Genomic DNA, 14,207 nt, shown 5'->3' on the forward strand with positions numbered 1-14,207 from the left:
GGAGCACCTCGGGTTACACAACGAGCAGGTCCCAGCAGCACTCGGGTTACCAACACAAGAATAAGTTTAATGTACAAAAAAAGCCGCACATCTGGGCACAGATGGCACCTCTGGGCCAGCAGGAAATGCTCTGCATGTTCCTTTCCCTGCCATGCTGAGGCAGAGGAGTCCCCAAGTCCAGGTCAGGGATGGATTCAGTGTGGGGTCCCGAGCCCAGGGTGGGCAGGGACAGCAGGAGCATCGTTGGGGTGCCACAGGCCACCCCAAAGGGGCCTTACAGAAGAGTCCATGTGGGAAGGTCCTACAGGAAGCTCATTTCAACCTTTCTCAGTGGAAGATGATCTTTTTGTACTTGGAGTTGGGGATTTGCCCTCGTGCCTTGAGCCTCCGGACGGCCTCCCTCATGTGCTTGGGCTGCAGGGGGGGCAGCTCCCCCCACTTCTCACACACATCCAGCGCTGGAAAATGGAGAGAGATGTCAGTCAGGGGACAGCTGAGCTCTGCCCATCCCCTGCTGCTGCTGCAGTGCAGTTTCAAAGGGAACAGATAATGGTTGTGTTCGGGGTTTGCAGCTCAGAGCCAGCAATGAACCTGGCTCCGTGAGCTCCTCCCTGACAGGAGTCCCAGGGCAGCAACCAGGACAGCTTATAAACCACTCTGCCACCATGGAGATGCTGGATCCAGGGAATGGATGAGCTCACAGCCTCTGCTCTGGAGCCCCAGGGGCCGGGTGGGCCATGGACACATGGGCTGTGATCCCCCCAAAAGCTGAGCAGGAATAGCTGGGTCAGCTCCCAGCCCCTGTCCCAAACTTTGTCCCTGCAGCACTAACGAGATCCTCGTTATGCAGCTGCTCTGGGGCTGAGGGACAGAGCTGCTACCTCAGGTTCTCTACCTGAAGAGGAGGAGCAGCAGCAGCACCGGTGGGATCAGAGGGGCTGTGGCAGCTTCACCGGGCTCTGCTCTGAACCAGAGCTGCTACAGGAAGGGAGAACCACGAACACCCGGGGCTGTTCCACATCCTGCTCCAAGCAGGGAATTTACCCCATGTTCTTCACCTGTCACTCAGCAGGTGCCACTCACCTTCCTCCACCACCTCCCCAACAAACACCTTGGAGATGCCCGACATGGCGATGACAACGTTCTGGGACACGGAGGTGCCGGTGATGGACTGGATGAGCTGGGACAGGGACAGATGGGGACAGTCAGAGCCTCTCAGCCCTACCCAGCCCCTCGGGGGTGCTGGGGGCAGAGCCTGAGCTGCAGCTGCCCTTGGGCCACCGCGCTGGAATCCATTGGGATCAGCTGTCCCGGAACAATGGGCTGAGCCACGGGGGTGGCACAGCTCCAGAAGGGCCCCGGGGAGCCCCCAGCCCGCCCTGCTCGGGCTCCTGCTGCCTCTCTCGTACCCGCTTGATGGCGGCCTTGGGGAAGGCGGAGCGACGATACATCTCGTACCGGTTCAGCTGCTCCTCAGAAAAGGAGGAGACCAGGATCCTGCGGCGGAGAGAGCGATCATTTACAGCCGCGCGAAGGCCCTGCCGCGGTCCCCGGGAGGAGAGGGCAGCGCTGGGCTGTAACCCGGGCTGGGAGGGGGAATCTGGGACGGGGCTGCGGCTCGGCACCGGGGACACGATTCCCGAGCTTCCAGGCACCATCGCGCCGGCACTCACTGCATCTTCTGGATCTCGTCCTCGTCCACTTTCTGCTTCTTCTCCTTCCGCTCCTTCAGCTCCAGCTTCACCTTCCTGGCCGCACACTGCTGCAGCCCTGGGTCCTCCGCGTCCGCCGCCTCCCCCTCCGCGCTCCTCACCTGGGCGAGAAGGCAGCGCTCGCTCTGCGGCCCCGCGGCCCGGCCTGGCCCCGCTCCCGCTCCCGCCTCACCTCCCCGTCCGCCACCTCCGCCTTGAGCTCGATGCCACCGCCGGCCTCCCCCACCTCGCCCTCGCCCACTCCCTCGGCAGCTGCCACTTCCCCCGCGGCCGCCTCCCCATCGCCCGCCGCGGGCGGGGATGAGCCTGCGGCCGGAGGCTCCGGGACAGCGGCGGCACCGAGAGCGTCCCGGGCCGGGTCCGCCATGGCCGCGCCCGCGGCGCCTGCTGATGACGAAACACCACGGGCGCAGGGAGCGGGGGGGGGGCAGCCTATCGCCACGGGAACGGTGACGCGCGGAGTCGCGTGATGACGCAATTTATCGGCGACGCTGGGGGCGGGGAGCTGTGTAGTCATGGCAACAGAGATGCGACGGCGCCTCCTGATGACAAAAGATTGCGAGCGCCGCGCCAAGGACGGTGCCTGTTGCCGTGGCAACGGCAACTTGGCAGCGCATGCTAATGACGCACTCCGCGGGCGCCGGGATAGGGGCGGAGTATGTCACCATGCCAACGGCTCGCCAACGGCGCTTCTTGATGACGCACAGCTACGGGCGCCGCGAGGGGATCTTGTCGCCATGGCAGCGGGGCTGTGCAGGGGGGCCTCTGCGGGGCTTAGCCCCGGGCCCTGCGCGCTCGGACCGACCGGCCCCGCTCTGAGCCGCCCTCCGCACACCCGGACCCTAGCGGGACACGAGGTCAGAGCGGCCCCGCTGCCCGGACCCCGCAGGGGAAAAGGCCCCGGGCCCGCCCGAAACGAGCGCGGCTGAGGGACGGCGGGCGGCGCTCGGGGGGCGGGGCCTGCACGAAACCCCGCCCCGCTCCTCCCGTCCCCTCAGGCCCCGCCCAAAGCCCCGCCCCCTCTGGCCCCTCCCATCAGACCCCGCCCCCCTCTGGCCCCGCGGCCCCGCCCCGGAAGTCGCGCGGGGCGGCCGGGCCGCGCCGGCCATGGGGAAGGAGCAGGAGCTGCTGGAGGCCGCGCGCACCGGGAACCTCCCGGCCGTGGAGAAGCTGCTCTCGGGGAAGCGCCTCAGCTCCGGCTTCGGCGGCTCCGGTGGTGGCGGTGGCAGCGGCGGCGGCTCCGCGGGAGGAGGCGGCGGCCGGGAGCGGCGGGAGCGTCGGTGTGGGGCACCCGCTGTCCAGCACTGCTCAGGTGAGCGCGGCCCCGGGGCGGGGAGCGAGGGGATGTGGGGTGAGGTGGGGGCTGTGCGCGGACCGGGGGTTTGGTTGTGGGGCTGCGGGACGGGAGAGGAGCGGGGAGCTGTGGGTCGCAGTGCATGGGGCCGGGGGCTGCAGGGGAGCGGGGGCTGTAGGGGCTGGGTGTGCTCATGGAGCGCAGCCAGGGCTGAGAGGGCTGTGGGATAAAGGGATGCCGGAGGTTCCTGGGGCTGCAGCGCTGCGGGGGAGGCTGGGGGTCTGTCCCCGCTCTGTCTCCCGTGGGGGTGAGCCGGAGTTGGAGGCTCCCCGGGTAGGAATCGAGGGCCGAGGGGGTGGGATGAGACATTGCAGCGGGCTGTGAGGGGCGTGTGAGCTGGGCACCGCTGAGAGTTTGGGGGTACCAGGATGCGAGGGGGCCGTGCCGGAGGGGGCTGCGGCGGAGCTCCTCGGGCTGGTGTGCCCTCGGCGAGAAGCCGGGGGGCTGGGACAGGAAGAGGGGAATGACTTTCTGTCTGTCTGGAGTGGGCGCTGCCAGGGCTGGGTGCTGCCCGCAGGTGTCCTGTCCCCCTGGCATCAAAGCGCTGCTGTGCGGGTGCTGCAGACTGGCGTCACTGGGAAGCTGTGGTGTGTCTGGAGGGCTCCGTGGCCGGGGCAGGTTCCCGCGGTGGGACAGCTGCTGGATGACTTTCCCGGTGTGCAGCCGGGTGTCGGGCGAGGTATCCGGGCCCTGCGCTGGTATCGTCGCGGCTGGCGGTGACACTCTGCCGGGTCTGGGCTCAGCGGGGGCTGCGGGGCTGGGGTCGGCCCGGCCCCAGCCCCATGCTGTGGAATTTGCTGGCTTGAAGCTCTTGGACCTTTGTTAGGTTTTTTCTATTTCCCGTTTTTTGGCATCGCCTCTCGCTGCTGCGCTTCTGGAGCTGCAGCTTTGGCCTCTGCTGGGAATGCTGCTGCTCCTGGTCCCTGAGCAATTGGTTTGTACTGGGATGTGTGGAGATTTGCATCCAGTGCCAAGTGACACTGCTGCTACATGATTTGACTGTTCAGAGGGATGTGACTTCCCCGTTTTTGGCCAAATTTGATCAGTTTTTCCTTTCACATAACCCAGCTGGATACCTGCAGGTTGGGCTGGTGGCAGAGGCCTGCAGACATGAGAGAGCTCACCCTGCCCTGGGGCACAAGTTTGCCTTTCTGAAACGTAAATCTACCCTTGGGTCGGGCTTTGTTCTTCTCTTTTGATATATTAAACAGTCTGAGCCCTTGTTTGTGTGGGATGGATGTGCCCACTGGGGGCTCAGATCAGTGCAGAGGGTCGGTGCTGTTGAACACCCCATGAGCTGAACCAGATCCACCACTGTCTGACAGCACCTGGGCACCACGGTGCCCTTTCCCTGCCTTTCCCTGTGACAGTGCCCATGGTGCCATGGTCCTGGAGTGGTCCCTTGGTGCCAGAGTGAGCCAGGCCATCCCTTTGACTCTGACCTGTTACTGCATTTCTCACATGGGAATGCAGCTTCATGCACAGACATGTGTCTGAAGGATGACAGGTGACTGTCACAGCTGTCACTCGTATTCGGTGTTCACTACCACGGTTGTTGGATGTACCTGTCAGCAACACTGGAACAACCCCTTTTCCCCACCCAAGTCCCAGCCCCTGAACCTGTTTCTCCCTGTACAGCTGGGATTTGTGCCTGTGACACCGGTTCCTGGTCTGGCTGCACATTGTGAGGCATGGCAGCGTGTCCTGTGTGCCATTTAGGGGCTTTGTGACAGTTTCCCACCTCTTCACCACTTGTTGGGCTCTGGCTCTGTCTTACAAGACTCCTCCAGGTGAGGAGCTTTTGGTGAGGTTTTGATGAGAAGCAGCTGCGGAGTGTCCTTGCAAGGAGAGGCCAGAGGGAGTAGGGCACAGGCTGGGACAGGTTGTAGGGACCAGACAGATGAACTGTAGGGTGGAGAAAACCTCACCTTTTCCAATGGGAACTTTTCTAATATGGGGTTTTGCTTGCTGTGTTTGTGGGGAGAAGCCTGCCCTTGGTCAGGTCTGTGTGCTCCATATTTTCCCTTCCTCGGGCAGCCCCTCGCCCTGCTCAGGCTGATCCCTGGTCCTGCTGAGGCTCCTCATGTCTGTAAGGATTTCTCCTGACACAGGAGCTGCTGATCTGCCCTCCACCCCCAGAGCTCATTCCCAGAGCAGGGTCATAAATGCCCTGCTGGGCTGGCCCCTTTGTTCCTTTCTTCACCCGATTTCAGGTCCCTATTTTAGCTCCTATTTTATTTAATTTTTAAGTCCCACTGTTTGGACAACCTGTTCCCAATTCTCATCTCTCCTGAGGTGCCTGTCCCAGCTTTTTCTGGTAGTCGTGCGTTTCAGGTGTCTCAAAGATACAGTTTTGGATGGGGTACAAACTAGGCATTCCCTGGAATTCCCCCATTACACCTGGTACCTGCTGAGCTGGCACTTGCTCTGAGCTGGCACTCATTGGTTTGGGCCATTTCTCTTCCAAAGAGAGCAAGTGCTGCTCCATGAAGTGCCAGAAGATGCCCCTGGCAGTAAATTCCTTGGAATGTGGTGTTTTATCAGGTAACCTGAGCTGCCACCGTGTCTGTTATCAGTTAAATGTGGACTTTGTCACCGTCTGGGCTGTGTTGCTCCTGCTGAGACCGAGCAGGGCCTGCTGGGTGTGGAGCCACGCACAGACTCCAATCACCTATGGCTGCAGGTGAGCAGGAAACAGGATGGGATGGAGCGGGATAAGCCGCAGGAGGAGGAACTTCAAAGACAATTAAAGTCTCTCTCGAGGGGTGAACGGGCCAGAGTGTAACACTCAGGACATTGGGCAGAAGAATAAACCCCAGTGGGAAGCTGATGGGAATCAGGAATGCTGACAGCAGGCTGGGGGAATGAGAAGGATGCAGGAGGGGGAAAATGGGAGTGTAGATTTGCCAGAGCAGATGGTGGGCTCACAAAGAGGTGATGGCTGCCAGGGTTTGGGAGGCTCAGCTCCCTCACGGCGTCCACGCAGCCCCTGGGGTCTGCCAGGGCCTGGGGAGCTGCTGGAGGCCTGGCCCAGCAGTCGGGAGCAGGTCCTGGCTCCTCAGCCAGGCCCAGCTGCTCCGGTTCCAGCCATGGATCATGGCACAGGCAGAAGCACCGTGTGAGGAGCAGGGAGCAGCCAGAGAGAAAACCCACTCCGTGTATGCACAGCTTAAGGCTTATGAGCAACAGCAAGACCAGAAATCAGAAATGCTCCGTGAATCCATGAGGTTTCTTGGGGTTATGAGCCACTTTTGCATCGAGGCCGCAGAATTTGATTTATTGTATTTTTTTTTCAGTGGTTCACTGTGAAGTTAAAGGCGGGAAACAACAAAACAATCTGTGGCTGAGCTATCAGTCTGCATTCAGGAGGTTTTGCCAGGAGCAATGAGGGATGGGTTGTGTTAAAGCCAAATCTGCAGAAGCAGCTTTTTATTTTCATCCGTTGCTGTGAAAAGCCTGGCTCTCTGTTGCCAGAGGGGGAAACTGAGGCTGTTGCTGAGCCCCAGATGGGATATGCAGTCCTCAGGGAGTGTATCAAGGAGACGCTTCTGCTGGGAATGAGGAGTTGGGGTGCACATCTGTTGTGGGAAGGGTCGAATGCTGCTCCACAGAAGCCACAACCCTTGTTCCAGCCCACTTGCAGCAGTTGCTGCTGGTGAGGGGTCTGGTTGGTTTAGGAAATGACGTGGTAGCATGGCAGAACACTTGAGGTGGCTTCCAACAGTCCAAGGGTGGTTGGAAGTTAGAAAAATGAGTTCTTTTTTAAAAAAGTTGGGTTTGGTGTTTGTTCTGGCGTGGCTGATGGTTTACAGCAGGGATCTGTTAGTGCCCTGTGTACTCCTGGGGAGTGAGGCTCCAACTGTTCCCGTCTGCTGCCATTCCCTCGGGAAGGGACACAGCGCCGTTGCCAGGCAAGGCGGGGATTGCCCTGTCCGAGGTCAGGGTCCGGCTGTCGGGGTGTGTGTCCCTGCACGTGTCCCCAGGCCTTGTGGGGTAGCACCGAGTCCTGCAGTGTCCGGCAGAGACAGCGGCAGGGAGCAGCAGGGAAGCTCCGGGGTGCAGCTTCCAGGGTTGTGCAAACAAGGTGCTGCCCTCTCTTCCCCTTCCCCTTCACAAGGGAGCTGCTCCTGCTGCATTCCCACGGAACAGGGCAGCGTTGGGTCTTTCCCTCGTCCTGCTGCTGTGATTAATCACCTCGCCCACTTTAAACCTTCTCCTCTCCACACCCTCCCGTGCACACGGCGCAGTGGGACAGATCCCTCTTTAATTACACACCCGAGCACAGGGATTTCTGTAGGTGCTTGTGCCACAGGCACAGGTGTGCACCGGCGCTCAGCTGGGAATTGTTTCCTAAGCACTTCTTAAAGAATTCAAAGGCTGCACTTACTGGCTGTGACTCTGCAGTGTTTTGTCTCTGTGTGATCTTGTGATGCAGCTTTGGAAAGTTTTTGTTTGCGTGCTTTGGTCAGTGCGGTTCCGTGTTCAGGGCTGGCTCAGGAGCACTGGGCTCTCCTCGCTCAGGGACCTCGGAGCAGTGGCATTAGCCCTGCCCTGCTCCACTTGCCCAAGCCAGTGGGCACAGCACGACTTGTGGTTTCACAGCACCTGGGGCTTTCTTGGGCACCCAGGAATTGATGGGCGGATGGGTTCCCTGCCTGTGAAACCCCCTTTGGCACAGCCCTGTCTTGCTCCCTTCCTGATGGGCTGTGGGCAACCCCAGGTTTCCAGGGTTTGGTTGGCAGAGATGGGGAGTGGAAGGCTCTGCACAGGTGGGTGTTGGGTGGGCTGAACACTCTTCCAGGTATTGGCTTCCCATCAGTCTTTACCCACATGCTGAGTCCTCTGGTGCTCTGGGACTCGCTGTCTTGGGAATGTTAATGTGTTATCGTGTTTGTGTCAGACAGGGTGAGAACGCAAGCTTGGTTTTTGCCTTGCTTTGAGAGTCTTTTCAAGTGCCAAGCGGCTTTGGAAATATCCATATGCTCACGCAGGTTACCTGAAATGCTCCATCAGGGGAGTGGCTGTGAGCTAAGATGTGCTGTGAGGAGTGTCACAGGGGTCCTGGTATCAGGTGAGGAGCATCAGGTGGGTCCCATTGTGTTGAGAATGCTGAGGATGTTGGAACCAAGGCAGCTACTGCTGCTGTTGGTGCAGGATGGGAACAGTCCCAGCATCCCACGGTGGCCGGGGCTGGGGGCTGGAGCAGAGCCCAGGCACAAGGCTCCCAGGTGTTTTTCTAGTTGCCAGGTTACACACCTTCCCAGGAGCATTTGCAGAGCTCACCTAAGGTTTGTGCTCTGTCCTCTCATGGAAGGAGCAATGAAACACATCCACTGCATGCATTTACTTATTTCCCATGCCATGCCTGGGCCTGACTCCAGTGCTGGCTGGAGGATCCTGAACAGCTGTATGAAGCCTGGGTTGTTTGTGCTCAGGTGCTTGTGAGCCTTGAGTGCCCTGAGGGGAAGTTTGTGAGGTTCCCTAATGGCTTTTTTATTTTTATTCTTATCCTGCCATTGAGCTGTGTGAGGAATTTGGGGAACAGAACACAGCTATGCCTGTCACCAAACCTGGGGTATTTGAGTGATGAGATCCTGACGTTTCCACAGCCTCGTGGCCTCCACTGGTATCATCATCGGTCCTGAAGCTGAAGAAATGTCACTGCAGATCTGAGCACAGCCCGAGCACTCTGTGTTCTGAAGGCAGGAGTGATGCAGAGCTCAGCTGGATGCTGAGTGTTTGACAGATGGGTTTGTGCGCTTTACAGTGCAGTGTAAAGATTCCAGCTTGGCCTGCCCGGAATGAGGGGCCCGGCCACCCCCAGCTCCTCTTCTTGAGGTTTGGCTGTGCCAGGGGAAACACTGCAGCTGGCAGGTCTAACAAACTCCTGTCTGCCGAGGCTGCACAGTTCTTGGATCCAGCAGGAGGGAATGGCAGGAACCTGCAGGTGAGGGCATGGAGGAGCAGTGTCTTCCCTTCCCTTCTACTCCCTGCCTGTGGCAGGTCATGCCCCAACAATGAGTGTTGGTGAGGTGGAGCTGCTCCACTCGGTGCCACAGGTCCCCTCCGGCTGTGGAAGGCCCTTTGGCAGGGAGCAGAGCTTTCTGGAGATGAACAGTTGGAGCAGTATTTGGTGTATTGGGAGCAGCTGAGCCGAGTAACAGTGTTCATGCAGCTGGATTTTTGTGAGGTAACGCATCGTTTCAGTGAGACTGAAGGACAAACAAACAGGATAGCAAGGACATAGGTGAAAGGTGTGACACAGAGTACAGAAGGAAGTAAATGCATCCCTGTCATGCCTGACCAGAAGGAAAGCCCCTCTCAGCTGCCCTGCGACAAAGGAAAGGCAGTTCCTGGAGGCTGAGCCCCTCCTGTGGCAGTGCCCAAGGGGCTGCCAGGCTGGCTCTCAGCAGAGAACATGTGCTGACACCTCCACCCCGTGTGAGCCCATCGCCTTTCCCGGGCTGTGCCATCCACTCCTGCTCTGTTCCGCTCCTCGGATGCAGCTGTGGAGTGCTGTAGTGCTCTGGCTGTGGAATCCTTTCAAGGTGAAGTGTCCTCGAGATGAGAAGGTGCCTCTGAACACGGGTGATGGCCGTTTCCTCTTGTCACTGCAGCACGAGCTCTGCCCAGTGCTGAGCTGGCACTGTCACTGTCCCAAAGAGCTCGCTCCAGAGTACAGCTTAGTCATGGAAATGAGATAAATCCTATTTCACAGAAACTGGTAAAAATAAAACTGTTGAGGATTGATTTGTTTCTATAGCAACCGACTGGCAAAGTGACACAGCTGCTGTCTGCAGGAGGGAGGAAAACAGAGCTGGAAATGTCAGTGCACCTGGGCTGGCTGACGGCAACGGAGAGCCTGGGGGCTGGGGAGGGGTCAAATGCTCAAATAAAGACAGGACAGGAAGGTGTGAGCTGCCTTTGGAATGAAATTGGAGCTGGAGTGTGTGAATGTGCCCTCTTCTTCACAAAACCTGGAGAGCCTGTGTGATGTCCTCAGAGCTCTTTATGTCCTGTTGCCCAAAGGATGTGTTCCTGCACCCTCATGGGTGGGGAAATGCCCTGCCCTGGGTCAGGCAGGGCATTGATGCCACATGGTACCTGAGTATCCATCACGTCACATGCACGTTTCTAGACCTGAATCTGAAATGACATTGTCCTGGTGCCATGGCTCCACGAGAAGTACTCAGCTTTGAGAAGTTTGGATGAATCAGATTGGAGTTCAACTTTTTTGATTTCCCTTTAACTGAAACTGATTGTGGCGCTGGGATGCTGGGCAGGGATTCCTGCAGGTGCTTGTATCCTGGAAGAAAATCCAGCTGGACCTCCAGACTGCTGGATAAGGGGCTTAAGTTTGGAACTATTTTTATCTCGGCAGTGTGTAGATTTGTGTGGTTTTTACATTTTCCTAAGCCAAGGATTTTAGCAAGCTCTGGCACGCGCAGGATGTTAAGGTGGCTGTTTCCCCAGGGTTAGTGAGGGTGAGCTGTTTAAATGTTTGGGAGGCTGCAGGATGCAAAGTGCTGGGACCGTGTGTTTAGGTACATGCTTGGCTTGCTGACGTGTAGCTGTTGAGGGTTTCAGGTGAAAATCAGGGTATACATCTGACATAGCAGGATGGTGAGGGAATTAGAGGAGGAGTGTGTGTGCATGGCTTTACTGGACACTCCGCAGGAGCCTGAGTTATTCAGCTGAAGGAAAGTTGAGCTTGAGTTGCTGTTTAGGTTTGGTAAGCCCAGGTACGTTCACACGCCTCTGTTGTTTAAACACATGGTTTGTTTTAAAGGGAAATTAGATTTAAAAATAAACCTCAGGCTTTTTCCAGTTCAAAGGAAGTGTCTGTAGTGCCACGTACTGAGGACACGAGAACAAACCCTGTCTGAGAATGAGTGCCATAAATATTATGTAAATACATTATCTCATTAGATTTTTATCTAATCCCATTGCCTGCTGTTGTGCAGACTCCTGGGGCGAGCGAGGCTGAAGGTATCATAGGTGGTCTTTCAAATTTAGTATTGAAGTGGGTTGGAAATTAGGTGAATCGACTTTTGCCTCATCCTAATTAAGACACTGAGAAATCCGCTCAAGTTTGGCATTACAAAGTGCATGATTTTAGAACAGAATCCGATTCCAGAGGCTGGGTGCCTGCTGAGGTTTGAAGCACCCCCATGCAGGGACCCAGGTGGGTTCCACAGGCTCTTGCTCACTGCTCTTGGTTTCAGGAATCAGCACAATTTTTATAGGAATCAGGAACAGGATTATGATAAAGCCTTAAGCTCTAAAGACTTCAAAGCTTTGCGTCCTGATCTTGGTTCTGTTACAAGGACAGTGAAATCCATCAGATGACTTAAATAAGAGACTGTGTCCTGTGGACTTGTGTTGGTTTTTTCCTAGTGCTTCCTTCCAGTGATTTCTTAAGCCCTGGTTTCTCGCTGCACAGTGGGGACTCTGACAGAGTTGACTGCCCTGTAAGAGATGTTTGACCTCAATTCATCCCATGATCGCCGTGGATGACTTGTGGCTGTCCTGGAGTGTTGTTAGTAACCACCTTTGCATGATTTTCAGTTACTGCATTGCCCCTGTTCCCACTTTACAGCTCCTTTCAGCTTGATGCAGGCTGTGAAGCTGTGTCTGAGCTCCTGTGGCTCATCTACTTTGGGTCAGAACAGCTGAAAATGGAACTTGGAGGATGTGTGGAATTCGTGCTGGATTTGGCATTTTGGAAATATTTGCTCTAATCTCAACAGAAATTATTTCACAGAAGGAATGGAACAGGATGTGACCTTGACATTCCTTTTCACTGAAAATAAGGACTAAAGAGAATTGGTTTAAAGCCTCTGAGGATCCTGGTTGTTATATGGGTGTGAGTTGTTACAGCTGAGATATAATTATTTGCTGCAACAGTCACAGTAACCCTGAAATTATTTGAAGTAATGGAGAGTTTTATCCTGCATATATTTAGGAGTCTGACTGGCATATGTACATTCCTTCTGTACATTAAAAATGTCAGGCTGGGAAAGGCTCTGCTGCTGAGAGCAGCTCCTGGCTGGAAGAGCTGTATTGAACAGAGAAAAGGCTCAGAGCTGGGTCTGTTATTTTTGCAGGGAAGTGGGCAGAAATATTTCAAGGGGTTTGGAACATCTTATGTTGTGTATGTTCCCCAAAGAACGAAGTTTTTTTTTCTGGTGAGGAAAAAAGCTGTTTGAGGCTGTCATTGCGTGCAGAGTCAGAACTGGCATTTGGGTGAAACCAGGATTGGAAGCTGCAGGTGCACCATGGAATATGTGGGAACATCTCTCTTTGCTGTCTGTTCCATTATTGGTTCAGTTTTCCAGCATCAGGGGTTGGTGCAGCTGCCTCTGGCGGCTTTTGGGGAGCGGTCCCTGCCCTTCCCCGGGGCTCTCGGAGCAGGGCAGGACAGTCACGCTCCATACCCTCTGTTCGACTGCCTGGCTCATGCCCTCAGCTCTCAGCACTCGTATTTTTCAGCTCTAACCTTATATCTGTACAGATAGCACAGAAAAGTAATGACAACTTCTAGGAGCTGTCTCAGGATTTGGGAATAATTTCCTGCCTTGGCCATTCACTCCTATTCCTGCTTGCTAACAGACTGGATTTCAAGGATACTTCTGGAGTAAAAGGATGTCCTTTCTGATTTCCATCCTTCTTTTCCTGAGCTTTTCCTTAGGAACTGTTGTATAAGTCAGTGCTTTCTCTGCTTATGTAGGTAGCGTCCACCAGGAGCAAGCAGAGCTGATCACAGAGCTCTGTCGCTGCTCAGGTGTGTCCCCTGTACTCCCATCTGAGCCACCACGGGGTCACTTCTCTGTTTGCCCTCCTCCTCTCACTGTCTTTGCTCTCTCCTTTCCCTGTCACTTGCTCTTTGGGCACCCAATTAAAAAGCTCATCAAGAAGGAATGTCTCTGGAGTCAGTAATATGTCGGTGCCTCATTTGTGTCCCGAACTGTTCAAACTGTTGCCAGTTAATCTCTCCTCGCTGTGTCTTTCTTTAGCCCTCAGGGACTGCTGGTTAAGCTGGAGCTGGGATTTGATACAGGCTTAAATGGAGCCGTGCGGGTGAGCGGCTGGGCTGCTGGTGTGGGCTGTGTTCAAGGGTAAAATGTGCTCCAAACGCTTCAGTGGAAGCTTTGTTGTGGCTCTGAATTCTCCAGTCCCGTGTCGCCTTCCTTGAGGGCCTCGCCTCCCATCCTGTCGTTCTGCTGTTTGGTATCAGAGCAACTCATTTCCTTTTCACTCCAGCACCGTGTTTCTCCTGTCTGTCCTGATGTCCTGGGCTGGAGCCCAGGGGTCTCTCCCAATGTCCGTGGGTCTTCCCATGTGCGTGGAATTGAGCACTGCAATGCCAGTGCCGATTCACAGTCCTCATGTCACTGATCTGGGCAATGTCACACGGGAAGGGGAATGTCGTGCAAATCTCTGTCTCACTGGTTTCAGTCTCCCTAAGGCAAAAGTGCACTCTCTGTGCAGTTGTTGGTACAAAATAATTGCATTTGCCTTTTTTAATTGCTGTAGGGAAGGGGTAATTCAGTCCCTGAATCTCTGTCTCTGCTTGACTTGGCCTATTTACCTGCTTTTCATCCGCCCCAGGTCAGACACGTCACGGTTCAGTGTTCCAGGCATCAGGGCTGGGCAGCAGCCAGACTGAGAGGGGCATGAGCAGCATTTGGGAAGGGCTGGGCAGCAGCCAGGCTGAGAGGGACGTGAGCAGCATTTGGGAAGGGGTGGGCAGCAGCCAGGCTGAGAGGGATGTGAGTGGGTTTTGGGATGGGATGGGCAGCAGCCAGGCTGAGGGATATGAGTGCGGGTGACATGGCACAAAGTGAAGGGCCAGTGCCCAGGCAGAAGCCAGGGTGGCCCAGAGGAGCATTGGAGCGTGGCTGGCTGGGCTCAGCAGGCAGACCTGGAGAAGTCTTTTAGTGCTGAGATGGGAAGAACATGGGGGTGGTTTGTTGTCTCTCTATAGAGAGGTCTGAGACTTCACGAGGAGGAGGGTGTCCGTGCTTAAATAAAGTATCACCATCCCCATACCTTTCTAAGTGCAAGGTGCTAGAAATCCCAAATTCCTGCTAAGATGTGTATTGGATCGGATCTCTGTGGGTGCTGGAAACAAACAGTAA

The 14,207-nt window shown here is 56.1% G+C and overlaps 2 protein-coding genes across 3 annotated transcripts in view; one reads left to right on the plus strand and one right to left on the minus strand.

Moving 5' to 3' along the window:
* Positions 1-41: 41 nt before the first annotated feature.
* TAF11 (TATA-box binding protein associated factor 11) lies at positions 42-2,111 on the minus strand. 2 transcript variants are annotated; one of them, XM_039565248.1, is made up of 5 exons: positions 1,885-2,111; positions 1,674-1,813; positions 1,410-1,497; positions 1,084-1,180; positions 42-458 (listed from the first exon to the last, which is right to left on the minus strand). In XM_039565248.1, the coding sequence occupies exons 1-5, from the start codon at positions 2,077-2,079 to the stop codon at positions 328-330; spliced, it is 651 nt and encodes a 216-aa protein (XP_039421182.1). In that variant the 5' UTR covers positions 2,080-2,111; the 3' UTR covers positions 42-327. The 2 variants fall into 2 exon arrangements, with proteins under 2 accessions (XP_039421182.1, XP_039421183.1); XM_039565249.1 differs by having other exon boundaries at positions 1,939-2,108.
* A 708-nt stretch (positions 2,112-2,819) lies between these two features.
* The window catches only part of ANKS1A (ankyrin repeat and sterile alpha motif domain containing 1A), a 78,478-nt gene continuing 67,090 nt past the window's right edge, over positions 2,820-14,207 (plus strand). The window contains exons 1-2 of the mRNA XM_039565108.1: positions 2,820-2,967; positions 12,811-12,850. Coding sequence (XP_039421042.1) covers positions 2,820-2,967; positions 12,811-12,850 — 188 coding nt within the window. The remainder of the gene's footprint in view (positions 2,968-12,810; positions 12,851-14,207) is intronic.

Source organism: Corvus cornix, chromosome 26 (assembly GCF_000738735.6).
Source record: "Corvus cornix cornix isolate S_Up_H32 chromosome 26, ASM73873v5, whole genome shotgun sequence".
Taxonomy (NCBI): Eukaryota; Metazoa; Chordata; class Aves; order Passeriformes; family Corvidae; genus Corvus; species Corvus cornix.